The sequence below is a fragment of the Theropithecus gelada genome, chromosome 15 (genome assembly GCF_003255815.1).
Source record: "Theropithecus gelada isolate Dixy chromosome 15, Tgel_1.0, whole genome shotgun sequence".
Lineage (NCBI taxonomy): Eukaryota > Metazoa > Chordata > Mammalia > Primates > Cercopithecidae > Theropithecus > Theropithecus gelada.
Genome location: NC_037683.1, coordinates 75,175,999 through 75,194,567, shown reverse-complemented (window position 1 = coordinate 75,194,567; position 18,569 = coordinate 75,175,999). Strand labels below are relative to the sequence as shown.

The following is an 18,569-nucleotide window of genomic DNA, read 5'->3' as shown; positions in this document are numbered from 1 at the left end:
TACAACAATGTGAATATACTTAATGCCTCTGAACTGTACACTTAAAAATACTTAAAACAGTAAATTTTGTGTTATGTTTATTTTACCACAATAAAAAATAGTTTAGAGTTGTGAAATACTACTAAGGCTACCTCCTAAAAATACGTCGTGCTTATATCTGAAATATCATACAATAATGAAAAGGAAAGGAAACATTCAAATTCAAAACTTTTTGTGACTACAGAACTCTACAGACACACTGACTGACTCTAATTAGTCAGGTATAAATGAAATTACCAGGAAATGGTTCCTTGATGATACCTGTGACTGTGCCTGCTATTTTGAGTATAATGTCAGTGGCTGACATGGTATTCAAAATTCTTCCTCTGTGCAGAGTAGTCAAGAAGCCTGTGTTTCTTCTTACAAAAAGCGTGAAGTGCATATAGGTCCCCTAGATTTCACTGGACTCTAGCCAGCAGTACATCATGACAAATTAGCCAACATATAAGCCCTGTTGTAGACACAGAATAATTATAAGACAAGGAACTTGTCATCCACTTGTGCAGCGATTAGCACAAATAAGCCAAAATAGGAGTTGAAACAAGGTCAAAAAGAAATCACTTATATATGGAATAGGTGGTGTATCCCTTCTTTTTTTCTGCAACTTAAGACACCAAATTGCTTTTACTCACCAGAAGCATGGCCCTTGTACTTTCTCAACAAAGAATAAGGCATTTTCCCATCTGTCACAGCAGCTTCTGCTGATGACCAGAAACATCCTTCATTCCTTCATCTAAGCCTAAACCTTATGCAAAGCCCCTGCCATGCTCAAATCAGCTCTTGGGAATGGATGTTATAGCTGGGAATCTCAGGAACCAAAGAAGACATCATTACCAGGAATGACATTGTGATAAAGATCTCTTGCCTTCTGCAAGACTGGGATAGGGTGTGGAGTCTCACTGTCCATCATACAAATGAGAAAAATTAGGACAAAGAAAGAACACCAGGTATGTAAGGAAAAGCAATGGAGAAATGTCTAAGACACTAGTTCTCAACCTTGGCTGCAAGTTGCAATCATGTAGGGAATTGTAAAGAAATACTCATGCCTGGGTCCCTTCCATCACCCCAGTCATCCTCCATGGAGATTATGATTCAATCTGGGATTGTGATACGGGCATCAGGAATGTTATAAAGTCACCATGGGATCTAATTCCTCGCCAAGGTTGTAAACCACTGCTTTAAAAAGACAAATTTCCTGATTCTTAGGTCAGTCTTCTGGGACCCTGGCTGGAATCACAATTTACTGCAAGAGCTAATAACCAGAATTAAAATAGTCTTGAAAAAACACTCTCCAATATGACAGTGAAGATGTGATTATATTCCGTCACTAGAGGGCGAAATTTCTTAATTTTCAACATTTAATAACTATCATTGCCTCAAGGCTAAGAATTCACTGAGGTTCCTCTCTTTAAACAAAACAAAACAAAAACGAGTAATGAAGTTCTAACGAAGGTATACTAAAGCCTGACTTTCATGCTATCAGCTCCTACCTATTTATGAAGTGAGACTTTAAGACACAATCGAGAGCACTGTATCCTTTCATTGCCACATACCCTCTTCCCAAAGGGTTTGTATTTTATAGGGTGTATTGTTTCTACAAAGTACATGGCTTTGCTGTGTAGTCTATGTTACATAACAGGAGGAAGGGCATCTTGAAACAGAAATTTTGTGTTACTAACCAGCTCCCAGAGGGATCAACTCTGAGGCTGCTGGTAGAGAACTACACTTTGAGCAGCAGGAGGTGGAAAACCTAGGGGCAGATACCATAACTCATTTTCTGAAGATGTTCTAACATGGAAACTCACACACTGATAATATGTTTCCTGCCCATCTATCATTCATCTATCTATGTATCTATCAATCAATCATCTGTCTATCTGTAATCTATCATCATGAAGGCAGAGAGACCGCAAATCCAGGGGATTCCAAATTGACCTGGTATGAGAATCACTTGGTTTTGTCTTAAAAATAAAGATTCTAGGCCAGGCGTGGTGGCTCATGCCTCTAATCCCAGCACTTTGGGAGGCCAAGCCAGGCACATCACCTGAGGTTAAGAGTTAGAGACCAGGCCGGGCGCGGTAGCTCAAGCCTGTAATCCCAGCACTTTGGGAGGCCGAGGCGGGTGGATCACAAGGTCAGGAGATCGAGACTATCCTGGCTAACATGGTGAAACCCCGTCTCTACTAAAAATACAAAAAACTAGCCGGGCGCGGTAGCGGGCGCCTGTAGTCCCAGCTACTTGGGAGGCTGAGGCGGGAGAATGGCGTGAACCCGGGGGGCGGAGCTTGCAGTGAGCCGAGATCGCACCACTGCACTCCAGCCTGGGAGACACAGTGAGACTCCGTCTCAAAAAAAAAAAAAAAAAAAAGAGTTAGAGACCAGCCTGACCAACATGGAGAAACCCCATTTCTACCAAAAATGCAAAATTAGCTGGGTGTGGGGACGCATGCCTGTAATCCCAGCTACTTGGGAGGCTGAGGCAGGAGAATTGCTTGAATGTGGGAGGCGGAGGTTGCGGTGAGCCAAGATCATGCCATTGTACTCCAACCTGGGCAACAAGAGCAAAAATCACTGTTCTTCTTCAAAGTTTTTCCTTTACAAAGAAATTGAGGCTGGAAGAGGAGACAGGACCTTTCAAAGTTAGTGACATTACCAAAGCAGGATCCAGGTTCTCCTGGCCCTGCTAAACTGAGACACTTGTGAGAATTCAGCATGTGTGCTTGATTCTTCTTCTTATGCTGTGTCACTGACAGGTGCAGTAAGCTAGCTTCCAAAGACGGCCCACAATGAACCACATCTCCCAACATTCACACCCAGGTGTTGCCCCCTCCCTGATTCAATCTGGGCTTGCCCTGTGACTTGCTTTAATAGATAGACTAATCTGGAAGGAATGCAGTGTAACTTAGGAGGTTGGGCCATTAGAGATTCGCAGCTTCTGCATGCTTCATCTGGGAACACGCATTTTGAACCCTGACATTGTGCTGTAAGGAACAAGGAAGCTCAAGGACCTACAAGGAGAGCCCCATATGGAGAAAAACCAAGGCCCTAGTGAACATCCTCAAATGCACTCCTAGCCCACAGCTCCTCACCAGCTATGTGAGGGAGAACACGCTGCACCTTCTAGCCATGGCCTCCCCAGTGTAGTGGAACTGTCTAGCAAGTCATAGAATAACATAAATAACAAGTTGTTGTGCTAAGCCTTTAGGTTTTGGGGTGTATGCTATAAAACAATAGGTTGCTGAAACAACAAGAAAAGAAATGCCCTTACCTGTTTGGCTGGAAACAGATCTGGTCATAACCTGTGAGTTCACACAAATCCTTCTCAAGCTCTCGGAAAAGCTGCTGATATCCTTGAGCTTGGTCCAGAGGCACAAAGGGGTGGATGTTTGCAAATTCTTTCCATGTGATAGGCTGAAAAGAAAGAGAACAAAAACGCATATATACATATGATAATAGCAATAGCAATCATAACTTTAATAATAATGATGATGCTGAGAAAAGCTATGTGCCAGGCACTGTTCTAAGCACTAAACATATGTTAATTTATTTAAGTTCCACCACAACCTTATAAGGTAAGTACCATTACTGTCTTCATTTAAAAGTGGGACATAGTTGCCCAGAAAGGGAACTTATACAAAAATGCAATGTTTTGCTAGCTTTTCAGGGAAAAAAAGCCCCCCAAATAGATTTCTTTCCATGAAACACAATGAGTTGCTTCAGGTATGCTTGGCATAAACTCTTATATAGCAATATATTGTTCTCTTTCTTCACTAAGTGGAACAAGAAACAAACACAAAAGTAAATGGGTAGGCCAGGTGCAGTGGTTCACACCTATAATTCCAGAACTTTGGGAGGCCGAGGTGGGAGGACTGCTTGAGGCCAGGAGTCTGAAATCAGACTGGCCAACATAGCATGACCCTGATTCTATTTTTTTTAAAAAAATGAATGGAGAGGGAAATCTTATCACGATATAAAATGATTTCTTTTGTCTGATATGATTTGTCACATCAGAATAAACATAAGAAATGAAAGGAAAAAAGAAAAAAGCTTTGCTAAAATGGATCCTGGCCTAGTAGAGATACTTGCCAACCACAACAGCGAGTTGCACAGATCTTCTGTTGACTTGAACCCCTATCTTTCTGATACAGGAATGAATTTCTAGGAAGAAGGCTTAAGGTTCTTAATTCTACCTGAGATTTAGAACTATAAATAATTTTTTTCAAAAAGCTTTTAATATTACAGGTTTAAAGGGGGTGGGGGTGGGTGACGGATAGGATAGAAAGGCATAAATACCATATATATTTAATTAATCTTATTGAAAAAATAAGTTTACTCATACATTTAAATGATGAAGTGAGAAATACAGGGATTCTCCCAAGATTGGTGAATAACAGGTGAAGAATTATTAAAATAGTTCTTCAATCACAGAATCACAGTCCCAGTAGATTTCACTAGTTCTGGGCTTAGCTGGAAGCCAGAACACTGCCCTTTGCTGAGTATCCACTTATAGAAGTGAGCCACTTACTGCGAGTTCAGACGAACTGTTCAGTTTCATGGTGCAGGATCCCTTTAAGAAGCACATCCAAAATGTATCACATTAGTGATTTTCTATAGTCCATCAATCAACCCTCCATTCTCCCAGCATGGCCACCCCTTTGTTGCTCTTGGAGCATATTAGGTAGGACCAAGAGAGGTGGGATTGGGGTAGCTTGGAAATGAGAAAAAAGGCCACAAATAACTACCAGTGGAATCATGCTGTGAACAAGGGAAATGTCTTTATTTTCCAGTTTCTTCATATACCGGACAATATTTGTTTCAGAGTGGTAACTGTGAACACAAAACATAGAATTAGGGGCCCTAAAAGTAGGTATGAGGCCATGCACATCCTCCTGAAATATAAGACACACCAAAATCTACCTTCAAAATGCAGATCAATTTTGGCCATGGACAATATGTCAACTACACTCAGAGAGAAGGGCACAGACCCCCACAAACCTCAGAGGATGCCTGGGACAATAAGCTGACTATGGGTATGAGTCGAAGGTTGGGAAGAAGAGGATATAGGGCTCTTGGGAATGAACTTCAGCCTGGCAGTTATTCATCCCACATCCCTGCTTCTTGACTGTGCCAAGGGAGCAGAGCCACCAGGAAACAAAGTGTGCTTTTCCCAAGTCAGGAACGGGATGCTTACGAGGATGAGATACTTGTGAGCCACGGCTGAGCCACGATAACCAGGCCACAGCAGGCAAAGTCAGCAGCAGCACTCTGCCAAGCTCCCTAGCTGATTGCCAAAGCACAAAACGCAGAAGTCACACAAGACACACAAACCTGTTGAATACTTGATGGGTGAGGAACGGGCTGGTCCTCTTGAACACGGACCCTGGAATACCTCTGCACTCCTCTCCCATGCTTTCAGCAACCAGTTCCTGAAGGAGAAACACAGAGATGACAGGGCCAGAGCTGTGCCTGGAGCCACATGTGGACATCCAGGCTTCTGGGTGGCTGGGCCACAAAGCATTCAAAATGGATCAAATATATAATTGTACTCATTTATTTACTTATTATTATTTTTTTTAAGACAGGGTCGTGCTCTAGCACCCAGGCTAGAGTGCAGTGTCACAATCTCAACTCACTGTAGCCTCGGCCTTACTGGGCTCGATCCTCCTACCTCAGTCTCCTGAGTAGCTGGGGCTACAGGTGCATGCCACCACACCTGGCTGATTTTTGTATTTTTCTAGAGACAAGGTTTCACCATGCTGTCCAGGCTGGTCACGAACTCCTGGCTCAAGCAATCTGCCTGCCTTGTCTTCCCAAAGTACTGGGGTTACAGTCATGGGCCACTGTGCCTGGCCAAAGATGTAAATTTAAAAGCTAAAACTACTAAAGCTTAGAAGAAAATAGGCCGGTGCGGTGGCTCACGCCTGTAATCCCAGCATTTTGGGAGGCCGAGGCAGGCAGATCATGAGGTCAGGAGATCAAGGCCATCCTGGCTAACACAGTGAAACCCTGTCTTTACTAAAAATACAAAAAAATTAGCCGGGCTTGTTGGCGGGCACCTGGGGTCCCAGCTACTTGGGGGGCTGAGGCAGGAGAATGGCGTGAACCCGAGAGGCGGAGCTTGCAATGAGCTGAGATCACAACGCTGCACTCCAGCCTGGGCAATAGAGCAAGACTCCAACTCAAAAAAAAGAAAATACAGGCGCTAATCTGCATGACCTTGGATCTGGCAATGGTTTCTTAAATTGACACCAAAGGAATAAATAATAAACATACAAAAAAATTAGATAAATTGAATTTCTATAAAATTTGAAATGTGTGTGCGTCAAAGAACATTATCAAGAAAGTTAAGAGACTACCCATGGAATGGAAGAAAATATATGTAAGTCATATATCTGATAAGGGTTGAATATCCAGAATATATAATTAATACATGGCTTGATCCTCATTCCTCGCCAGGCTAATAACATGACTAATACAGATTGAATACTTGTCCCCTCCAGATCTCAAGGTGAAATGTGATCCTCAGTGTTGAAGATGGGCTTGGTGCTGTCTTCACAGTAATGAGTGAGTTCTCACTCTACTAGTTCCCATGAGAACTGATGAGAAATGATTGCTAAAAAGAGCCTGGCACCTCCCTCCTCTCTCTTTTCCTTTTTCTTTCACCATGTGATACCTGCTCCCCTTCCCCTTCTTCCACGAGAGGAAGCTTCCTGAAACCCTCACCAGAAACAGATGCTTCTTGCACAGCACACCCTGCAGAACCATGAGCCAAATAAACCTCTTTTATTTATAAATTACTTAGCCTCAGGTACTCCAATGCAAATGAACTAAAACAATGGCCCTGTTGACTCCTTAGTGATGCTCCAGAAACATTTCTGAAATGCATGAACCAAATTTAACCACTGATTAAATTTAGTGCAGAGTTCTACAGAGAAGGAGCTAACTCAGTCCTGTTTATTAATTGAGCTTTAAAAGAGAACACTGTGATGCTTCTTTGATGATTTATGAATGTTATCTGTTATAACCCTTTGAAGTCCTCTCTCAAAGAGAGCGCAGATAAGCAAGACAGCACCACTCAGCACTCTGGAAGGTATTTCTACTTCCTTTCATCTATCCATTTAACAAATATTTACTTAGTGATTAATACACACCAGGCAGTGTAGGCTGTTGTGATTAACACCTTGCCAGAGGTCTAGGTAGCTACTGTCTGCTCTCTTTCACTCTCATCCCATAGAATAGTAACTCTTCTCTTGCTTGTCCCCGCTTCCTCGTATTTTAGAAAGTAACTCATTACACTGAACTGCTTATAACTTTCATGTACTCCCTCTCCCAGCCTTTGTGACTGCTTTCTCCAGTGTCTAGAACACTGGGACCCCATCTTCCTTTCCCTCTATTGTGCCGTCTTGGTCTAGATAACTCCTGCTCATCTTGTTAGTAAGGAGCTCATCCTGTGAGCTCCCAGAACATCTTCACACATCACCCACCTGGATTCTAATCTTAAGCTTATCTGAATCCCTAATAAACTGTAAGCTCCATGAGGACAAGAAGCATGTCTAATTCACCACTGTGTCCTCGGGGCCTAGCATAGCACCTGACACATATTGGGTCCTCAATAAATATGTATTAAATGAATATCATAGTTTTCCAATGAATGACATAACCAAGATACCAATGTCTTGCATCTTTATATTAGAGGCAGTTTCTTTCTTTTTTTTTTTTTTTTTTTCTGAGATGGAGTTTTGCTCTTGTTGCCCAGGCTAGAGTGCAATGGTGCAATCTCAGCTCACTGCAACCTCCACCTCCCGGGTTCAAGTGATTCTCCCGCCTCAGCCTCCTGAGTAGCTGGGATTACAGGTATGCACCACCACGCCTGGATAATTTTGTATTTTCAGCAAAGACGGGGTTTCTCCATGTTGGTCAGGCTGGTCTCAAACTCCTGACCTCAGGTGATCCATCCCCCCTTGATCTCCCAAAGTGCTGGGATTACAGGCGTGAGCCACCGTGCCCAGCCTAGAGGCATGTTCAGTGAACCACCATTAACCATCTTTCCAACTAGCCTGGCTGCATAATACTGGCTGAAGCCCTATAGCAGTGGCCTCCAGCTGTCAGCAGTGACCAGCAAGTGACAGTGGAGTAATTTTAACAACAAGCTACCAGTGTCACACTTGAGCCCCTTCTCCCTCACACTCAGGGGATAAGCTACCTTCACTACCACCTCTAATAGCCATGACGGGGAATGTGTGCTTTTATTTTACTTACTGCCGATGACTCACAACCAAAGATCCACAACAAATCGTCCAGATCTTTTTCATTGACTGTTTCATCAAGAGAAATACCAAGCTACAGAAACAAAAACAAAATGGAAAACATCAACTCTAAACTCCAAGAGGAATCCCAAGAGAGGTCAAAGGGGAGAAATCCCGTCATTCCAAAATATCAGGGTACAATTATATCCAAGCTAAGGCTTAGAGGAAGGTGGCTAGACCAGTCCCAGGCTTCCCAAGGCTTCGAGTTTTGCCAGCCACCTCTGAACTCTAACATTCCATGGCTTCAGGACACTCCTTTTGAAGCTAGACATGCTTATCTTTTTCTTCCCTTAATCTACTTTATCGTATCAGTTATCAGAGTCTTTATCTTAAAGTCAGTCACACTGTGAAGAGAGGAGTATTATTGTGGGGAAAAGAAAGAGAGATCAGACTGTTACTGTGTCTATATAGAAAGAAGTAGACATAAGAGACTCCATTTTGTTCTGTATTTGAGATGCTGTTAATCTGTGACCCTACCCCCAACCTTGTCCTTGCAAGAGACATGTGCTGTGGTGACTCAAGGTTTAAAGGATTTGGGCTGTGCAGGGTGTGTTTTGTTAAACAAGTGCCTGAAGGCAGTATGCTTGTGAAAAGTCATCACCATTCTCTTAATCTCAAGTACCCAGGGACATGTACACTGCCAAAGGTCGCAGGGACCTCTGCCTAGGAAAGCTAGGTATTGTCCAAGGTTTCTCCCCATGTGATAGTCTGAAATATGGCCTCGTGAGAAGGGAAAGACCTGATCATCCCCCAGCCTGACACCTGTGAAGGGTCTGTGCTGAGGAGGACTAGTATAAGTGGAAAGAAGGCCTCTTGGCAGTTGAGATAGAGAAAAGCATCTGTCTCCTGCCCGTCCCTGGGCAATGGAACATCTCGGTGTAAAATCCGATTGTATGTTCTATTTAATAAGATGGGAGAAAACCGCCTTAGGGCGAAAGGTGGGACTTGCTCTTTATGCACTAAAAAGGTTTATGGAGATGTTTGCATATGCATATCAAGGCACAGCACTTTTCCTTAAACTCATTCATGTCACAGAGATCTTTATTCATATGTCTTACTGCTGACCTTCTCCCTAAGATGATCCTATTATCCTGCCACTTCCCTTTTTCTAAGATAGTAAAGATAATGATCAATAAATACTGAGGGAACTCAGAGACTGGTGCCTGGCGTGGGTCCTCTGTAAGCTGAGCGCTGGTCCCCTGGGCCCACTTTTTCTTTCTCTTTATTTGTCTCTGTGTCTCGTTTCTTTTCTCAAGTCTCTCATTCCACCTAACGAGAAATGCCCACAGGTGTGGAGGGGCAGGCCACCCCTTCAATTATAAGCAAAATATGTGCATTTCAGTCCCACATATGAAAACACAAAGTCTAAAAGAAAGCAAAGGGTAAATGATCCTTTACTGAAAAGATCACAGTATTGCATATTGTAAATAACACTTGTTCATGAAAAAATAGACTGTGCCTAAAGTTTTACTTTTGATTCTTTAAAAACAAAGAGAAAAGCTTTTAATGAGAAGGGATGTGAAAATTTGAAAAACTGGTAAAAATACTGAAAATTTGACTTACCGTGCCATCCTCAAAGAGCCGAAAATTGATCTGCCGCTGAGCAGCCCTGCCCAAGACCTCCTTCACTGAGCAGCCACACTGAATCTTCAAGGTATCAAAGAACAGGTCATGGTGGAGTTGATGCCCTGCTCGCTTGAGACCTACACAAGATAGGAGAACCCCAATCTCTGATATAGAAACCTGCTCCTCAGCCATTGACATGTCACAGAATAATAGAGATAAATTCTACTAGACTCTTGCTGGTCCTGGGGAGTGCTTTGGTGACTGCTTTTTAAAAAACTAAACATGTTTATTATTACGCTGTAGAAAATTATGAAATACATATCAAAGAGTAAGGAAAACCACCATACCATTGCATTATTGCTTACATTTTGGTGTATTATTTCTCAAGAAATGGGGGAGCAGGTAATACCAGATATATATACCTTTTTTTTTTTTCTTGAGATGGAGATGGAGTCTCGCTCTGTTGCCCAGGCTGGAGTACAGTGGCATGATCTCAGCTCACTGCAAGCCCCGCCTCCCGGGTTCATGCCATTCTCCTGCCTCAGCCCCCCAAGTAGCTGGGACTACAGGCGCCCGCCACTACGCTCAGCTAATTTTTTTAGTAGAGACGGGGTTTCTCCGTGTTGGCCAGGATGGTCTTGATCTCCTGACCTCATGATCTGCCTGCCTCGGCCTCCCAAAGTGCCAAAGTGCCAGGATTACAGGCGTGAGCCACCGCGCCCGGCCTTTTTTTTTTTTTTTTTTTTTTAGAGATAGGGTCTCACTCAGTTGTCCAGGGTGAAATGCAGTGGTATGATCATAGCTGATTGCATCCTCAAACTCCTGGGCTCAAGCTCATGCAATCCCCTTGCCTCAGCCTCCCAAGTAACTGGGATCAAGGGCTCATGCCACCACACCCGGCTAATAATTTTTTTTTAAATTTTTGAAGATAGTGATCTTGCCATGTTGCCCAGGCTGGCCTTGAACTCTGGGACTCAAACACTTCTCCCACCTCAGCCTCCGGAAATGATGGGATTATAGGTGTGAACAACCACACCTGGTCTCATCTATGCTTTCCTATAGATTACTATCTTAAATCATTTTTAATGGCTGTATAATAGTCAAACATACGGATGCACCATGATTGAATCACTTTTTTTTTTTTTTTTGAGAGATGGAGTCTCACTCTGTCCCCCAGGATGGAGTACAGTGGAGTGATCTCAGCTCACTGCAACCTCCGCCTCCCAGGTTCAAGCGATTCTCCTGCCTCAGCCTTCCGAGTAGCTGGGACTACAGGTGTTTGCCACCACACCGAGCTGATTTTTGTATTTTCAGTAGAGACAGGGTTTCACTATGTTGGCCAGGCTGCTCTTGAACTCCTGATCTCAAGTGATCCACCTGCCTCAGCCTCCCAGAGTGCTAGGATTATAGATGTGAGCCACTGTGCCTGGACTATTTTTGTTTTTTATAGAGATGCGGTCTCGCTCTTGCCCACACTAGTCTTGAACTCCTGGCCTCAAGCAATCCTCCTGGCTCAGCCTCCAGACTAGCTGAAATTACAGACACGAGTAACCATGTCCAACTCACTACACAGCAGCATTCTTCTGATTGTCAATGTAATGGGATAAATACTAGTTTATGGCTTTATTTTATATCTCTTTCATTAATAGTGAGGCTAAAATTCTATGTCTATTGACCATTTATTTGTATACTTATTTCTTTCAAAATTACATTTAATGTCTTTTGCCTATTTTTCTATTAAGGTGTTCGTCCTTCTATGTTTGGGGCTGGTGGGAGAGTAAGAGTCCTATATATTAAAAATATCACAGCTTGCCAGGAGTAAAAGAGAAAAAAATGTTAACACTTAGTCTAGGCCAGGCATGGTGGCTCACGCCTGTAATCCTAGCACTTCGAGAGGCTGAGGTGGGTGGATCACTTGAGGTCAGGAGTTCGAGACCAGCCTGGAAAACATGGCAAAGCCCTGTCTCTACCAAAAATACAAAAATTAGCCAGACACGGTGGCGTGTACCTCGGGTAATCCCAGTTACCTGAGAGGCTGAGGCAGGACAATCACTTGAATCCAGAAGGCGGAGGTTACAGCAAGCCGAGATCGTGCCACTGTACTCCAGCCTGGGAGACAGACAGAGCAAGACTCCATGAAGCAAGCAAGCAAGCAAGAAAACAAGAAAGCAAGCAAGCAAGTAAAAAGAAAGAAAGGAAGGAAGGAAGGAAGGAAGGAAGGAAGGAAGGAAGGAAGGAAGGAAGGAAGGAAGGAAGGAAGGAGAAAGGAAGGAAGGAAGGAGAAAGAAAGAAAGAAAACAACAATAAAATACTCAATCATAGGTGTTGAAAGTATTTTTCCTGGATTCTCATTTGACTTAATTTTGCATACAGTATTGGGTATACAATATTTTCAATTTTACTTACTCAACTTTATCAATTTTATTATGCCCAAACGTTTTAGACAGATTACCAACTCACCTTCCGACAAAATCAAAGTGGCATTATGTACCCTCCTAGCAATATGCTCCAGCCCATGGGAACCATGGTAGATTGCAAACATGGCAGCCATATTCGCCAAGAGGGCCTAAAAGATAAGAACATTTAAAGAATCATTTAAAGAATCACGTGATGGAAGACAATTAGTGGGAGGGAGTAATTACCTGACTTGGGGTGCCAAAACTGAAGACAGGGACAAAACAAAATGATGAGATTGCCTACATTCTTTGATAGTTGTGGGCAATTAATGTATAACCTGCCTGACTACCTGAAGGGAACCAGCATCCAAGACACCCTGGAGTTATTACTGTACTAAACCTTCACATTTGACCATTACAAAGGGCTTCTTCCATGCAAAGAAATCATGTCACCCTTAAGGGCAAAGATCACACTACCATCAGATATTGAGAAGCAATATTTAATGTTGGAAAACAGTGAAGCAATAAAGATCTCAGGGAGAAAAAGTGAGATCTGAGAATTTTACACTCAATCAGGCAATTCTTCAAGAATAAAAAGGAACAAGCAATTTTCAAACATTCAAGAACTTTGGGAATAAAATTCTCCTAAGACCTTAAATAAAACACTAGAGGTTGAACTTCTGCCAACCAAGAGTTGAATGGAGAATTTGTGGCAAAGGACTGGCAAAAATGGAAATGTGCACTTCAGCTGGGAGCAGGGTGGTGTGCAACTGTAGTCCCAGTGACTCCAGAAGCCGAGATGGATCACTTGAACCCAGGATTTTGAGGTTACAGTGACCTATGATTGCGCCACTGGACTCCAGCTTTGTTGACAACGCGAAACCATGTCTCTGCACAATACAGTTGATGTTCAATACTGAGTCCATTTTGTTAGGTACATCTTTTTTTCTGCTAGACTGCTAGAGGAAATCTCTATGGAGCCAATGCAAAATAAGAAACAGTTTCCAAAGGTGAAGTCGGCAGACAATGAAGTAAATGAGGAGATAGAAACATCAGAAAACACGGAAATAGATGTTCTTATACTTCTTGTACTAAAAGTCTTAGACAAAGTGTAAACACTCTTGTGAACTGCTTACAACAATCAGAAATAGGCTGGGTGCGGTGGCTCACGCCTGTATTCCCAGCACTTTGGGAGGCCGAGGCGGGTGGATCACGAGGTCAGGAGTTCAAGACCAGCCTGGCCAAGATGCTGAAACCCCATCTCTACTAAAAACACACAAAAAAAGGCCGGGCGCGGTGGCTCAAGCCTGTAATCCCAGCATTTTGGGAGGCCGAGACGGGCGGATCACGAGGTCAGGAGATCGAGACCATCCTGGCTAACACGGTGAAACTCCGTCTCTACTAAAAAATACAAAAAACTAGCCAGGCGAGGTGACGGGCGCCTGTAGTCCCAGCTACTCGGGAGGCTGAGGCAGGAGAATGGCGGGAACCCGGGAGGCGGAGCTTGCAGTGAGCTGAGATCCGGCCACAGCACTCCAGCCTGGGCGACAGAGCGAGACTCAGTCTCAAAAAAAAAAAAAAAAAAACCACAAAAANAATTAGCTGGGCGTGGTGGCGGGTGCCTGTAGTCCCAGCCACTCAGGAGGCTGAGGTAGAGAATTGCTTGAACCTGGGAAGCAGAGCTTGCAGTGAGCCGAGATCGCGCCACTGCAATCCAGCCTGGGGGACAGAGCGAGACTCGTCTAAAACAAACAAACAAACAAAAAAATCAGAAATAAATACAGAAAATCCACAGCACTTTACAACTGTGGAGAAGGAAAGGCTGAGGTAAAGATTCTGTGACACACTGTGCCCAAATGCTCATGGCTGTGTTGCTGGGGAACAGAAACCCAGGCCTGACATTCACAGAATGCCCTGGAAGCCTCCACCACAATATTGTAGAGGTTGGTTCATGTCTCTTTTTAATCTAGAGATGATTCCTTCCATAATCAGAAGGCTATATCACACGGCTGAACAACACATTGATGAGAAGTGTAAAACCACTTTTTAAAAACTTCAAAGGGCATTAGAATATCAAAAGAAGAACCAAGAAATTAACATAGAGACCAAGAAAATGACAATTTCTTCCACAAATTGGACAAACTTAAAAATACAATGGGCTTGAATCGGTGGCTCACGCCTGTAATTCCAAGACTTTGGGAGGCTAAGGTAGGAGGATTGCTTTAGCCCAGGAGTTCAAGATGAGAAAGAAGAACATAGCAAGACCCCATCTCTAAAATAAATAAATAAAATAACCATAATACAATTAAGGTACTTAAAAGCATCAAAAGCTAATGAATGTTCAAAATTATTAGTTATTAGGGAAATGCAAAACAAAACCACAATGAGATTATCACTTCACATCCAATAGGATGGCTATAACCAAAGGATAGGCAGTAATAAACATTGGTGAAAATACGGACAAATTAGAATATTCATATGCTGCTGATAGGAAAGTAAAATAATGCAGCCACTTTGGAAAATGTCTGGAAGTTCCTCAAAATGTTAAATGTAGAGTTATATGACCCAGCAATTTCACTGCTAGGAATATACCCAAGAGAACTGAAAACATCACATCCACACAAAAATTTACACAGAAATGTTCACAGCAGGCTTATTTAAAACACTCCAAATGTTTACCAATTGATGAATGGATAAACAAAATGTGGCATGTCCAAACAATGGGATGTTACCCAGCCATAGAAAAGAATTAAGTACACATTCATGCTACAATATGGATGAACCTGGAAAACCTTATACCAAAGAAGCCAGGTACAAAAGGCCACACATTGTACGATCCCATTTATGTGAATATTCAGAATAGGCAAATCTAGGGAGACAGAAAGTAGAATAGCAGTTGCCAGGGGCTATAGGAAAGGGAGAGGGATGAGGAGTGGTTACTTCATAGGACTAAAATTTATTTTTGGGGTAATAAAAATATTCTGAAATTAAATACTGGTGATAGTTGCACAACCTTGTAAATATAATAAAAGCCATTGAGCTGCATACTTGCAATGGGTGAAACTTATGGTGAGTTACATCTCAATAAAAAAACTAATAAAGCGTAGATTATTCCTTACTACACCTGACTTTAGAAAAGCCAACAAGGCTGGACGCAGTGGCTCACATCAGTGATCCCAACACTTTGGGAGGCTGAGGCAGGAGGATCACTTGAGGCCTGAAGGTCAAGACTAGCCTGGGCAACAAAGTAAGACTCCCATCTCTATTTTAGAAAGATTTTTATGTTAAAAATAAGAACAGCTAATCAAAGAGCTGCTCATTGTGGTAGAAGCTAAGAAATAAGAGAATATAAAGAACAGAACATAACGAAAATTCAGACATCTGTAGTAATGCCACAAATTTATAGAAAAATTGTTTCTTTTCCTTTTTGTTTTGTAGAGGTGGGGTCTGGTTCTGTCACCCAGGCTGGAGTGCAGTGGCATGATCACAGCTCACTGCAGCCTGGACCTTCCAGGGTCAAGCAATCCTCCCACCTCAGCCTCCTGAGTAGCTGGGATACAGGTGTGCACCACAATGCCTGGCTAATTTTTGTACTTTTTTGTAAAGACAGCAGTCTCACTATGTTGCCTGGGATAGATATGAACTCCTGGACTCAAGCAGTCCTCCTGCCTTGGCCTCCCAAAGTGTTGAGATTACAGGTGTGAGCCACCACACCCTGTTTTTTTGGTTTTGTTTTAGAATGGGGCCTGTTGAGCCAGAATAGGCTCAGAGAGACTCCCTAGAGAAAATTTTATTTAAAAAAGAATTCATTAACACACTTTCAGAGTAAAAAAGAGTTATACCCCATCAATGATACAAAACTAAGAGTGGATCCCCCAGTGCCAAGACAGAAGAACAAGAGTGAGAAGAATGTGGAACAGCTGCTACAACAGAATGCGTGGGTCAAAGACCTACAGCACAAAAGGAGCAACTCAAAAGACACCAGTCATCTCCTGACAAAACAGGGAGACTTGCATGCTTACAAAGAGTGAAACTGCAGTTATGAGTAATTCTTTTATGCAATCAATTATGAAAAGACACATATGCAGTGAATTAGACAACGAAGAGTTAGAAGATCATCAAAATAAGAGGATGAAAATCACACAAGCTGGAGTATGGCCATCTCCAGGGCAAACATTTTAACAATTGCTGGAAAAGATACAGACCTTTCAACCCAAGTTAAATAATAAATTATTAGCTATACATGAACTGGAAGAAATTAAGCTACAGGAACATAAGGCTGGGCACACTGACTCATCCCTGTAATCCCAGCACTTTGGGAGGCTGAGGTGGGTGGATCACCTGAGGCCAGGAGTTCGAGACCAGCCTGGCCAGCATGGTGAAACCCCATCTCTTCTAAAAATACAAAAAATATTAGTCAGGCATGGTGGTGGGTGCCTGTAATCCCAGCTACTCAGGAGACTGAGGCAGAAGAATCGCTTGAACCCAGGAGGCAGAGGTTTCAGTGAGCTGAGATCGCACTACTGCACTCCAGCCTGGGTGACAGAGCAAAAGTCTATCTCAAAAAACAAACAAACAAACCAAAAAACAAAAACAAATAAATAAATAAAGATCAGCTTGCTGTTTAACAAAGGAAAAGCTTGTGCCAACCAGCTTTCCTTCCTATGATACTGGAAGAGCTCTTATTTGAAAAGAGGTGGCACTTTCCTGAGGCAAAACATAATACAAAAGGACCAACTGAGGAAATGGCTCCAAAGACCCGTGGCTGCAGAACCAACTATAAGAAGATCTTATTGACCACTGCTTTCCTGGAGAAGCTTTTCAGAGGTGGTTCTAGATGCCAAAGCCCTGAGACGAAAGAGCACTATACCTCCCATTGAAGTATCTGTGATATCTCTTTCTGACACTTCATAGAAGAGATGCAATTACAATGGCCACGCATGGTGGCTCATGCCTATAATCCTATCACTATGGGAGGCCAAGATAGGATTACTTGAGCTCAGGAGTTTGAGACCAACCTGAGCAACAAAGCGAGACCTCGTCTCTACAAAACATTTTTTTGAAAATCAGCTGGGTGTGGTGGAATGTACCCACAGTCCCAGCTACTTAGGAGGCTGAGGCCGGAGAATAATTTGAGCCTTGGAGGTTGAGGGTTGAGGCTGCAGTGAGCTATGACCATGCCACTGCACTTCAGAATGGGCAACAGAGCAAGAATCTGTTTCAAGAAAAAAAAAAAAAAAGAGGCCAGGTGCCATGGCTCACACTTATAATCCCAGGACTTTGGGAGGCCCAGGCAGGACCATCACTTGAGGTCAGGAGTTTGAGACCAACCTGGCCAACATGATGAAACCCGCCTCTACTAAAAATACAAAAATTATCTGAGTGTGATGGCATGTGCCTGTAATTCCAGCTATTCAGGAGGCTGACGCACAAGAATCACTTGAACCCAGGAGGCAGAGGTTGCAGTGAGCCAAGATTGTGCCACCCCACTCCAGCCTGGGTGACGGAGGAACAAGACTCTGTCTCAAAGCAAAAAAAAAAAAAAGAGAGAGAGAGATGTACTTAGAATGGATCCTGTGCTCAGGAGTGGGCCTCCAACTGATCCTAGGGGCTGGCTGGGTTTCACAAACACGTCGACCTAAGCCCTAGAGCAACTTCAAGGAGCAGAACCCAGAACCCTGGTCAGAACCCAGGAAACTCTTCCTACTTTGTCCCATCCTTTTAAAGAATGCCAGACATGGCCGGGTGCAGTGGCTTACATCTGTAATCCCAGTACTTTGGAAGGCTGAGGTGGGTGGATCACGACGTCAGGGGTTCAAGACCAACCTGGCCAAGACAGTGAAACCCTGTCTGTACTAAAAATACAAAAACTAGCATGACGTGGTGGCAGGCACCTGTAATCCCAGTTACTCAGGAGGCTGAGGCAGGAGAATTGCTTGAACACGGGTAGCAGAGGTTGCAGTGAGCTGAGATTGCACCACTGCACTCCAGCCTGGGCGACCGAGTGAGACTCTGTCTCAAAAAAAAGAATGAAAGTCATAATCTCCAAGTAAGAGTGCCTCGTGACTACCACCATCCCCTCAAGCAGTCATCTCAAATGCCCTCACTTTGCCTTCCTCAACCCATTCCTGGAGAGGCTCCTTCTCAGCCCTAAGACAGGGTGTCTCAACTGTCACCCACAACAAACCTGGCCAGATGCTAAGAACACTAGAGACCCTGATATCCATCTTTCTATTTACACATATTTTAAGTGTGTATGTAA

At 43.2% G+C, this 18,569-nt stretch overlaps 1 protein-coding gene across 1 annotated transcript in view; it reads right to left on the bottom strand.

The window, feature by feature from the left end:
• The window catches only part of GLDC (glycine decarboxylase), a 114,849-nt gene that overhangs the window by 52,691 nt on the left and 43,589 nt on the right, over positions 1-18,569 (bottom strand). Inside the window, exons 9-15 of the mRNA XM_025359401.1 lie at positions 12,372-12,477; positions 9,909-10,048; positions 8,299-8,379; positions 5,368-5,465; positions 4,782-4,866; positions 4,565-4,606; positions 3,308-3,450 (exon numbers count right to left, since the gene is read on the bottom strand). Coding sequence (XP_025215186.1) covers positions 3,308-3,450; positions 4,565-4,606; positions 4,782-4,866; positions 5,368-5,465; positions 8,299-8,379; positions 9,909-10,048; positions 12,372-12,477 — 695 coding nt within the window. The remainder of the gene's footprint in view (positions 1-3,307; positions 3,451-4,564; positions 4,607-4,781; positions 4,867-5,367; positions 5,466-8,298; positions 8,380-9,908; positions 10,049-12,371; positions 12,478-18,569) is intronic.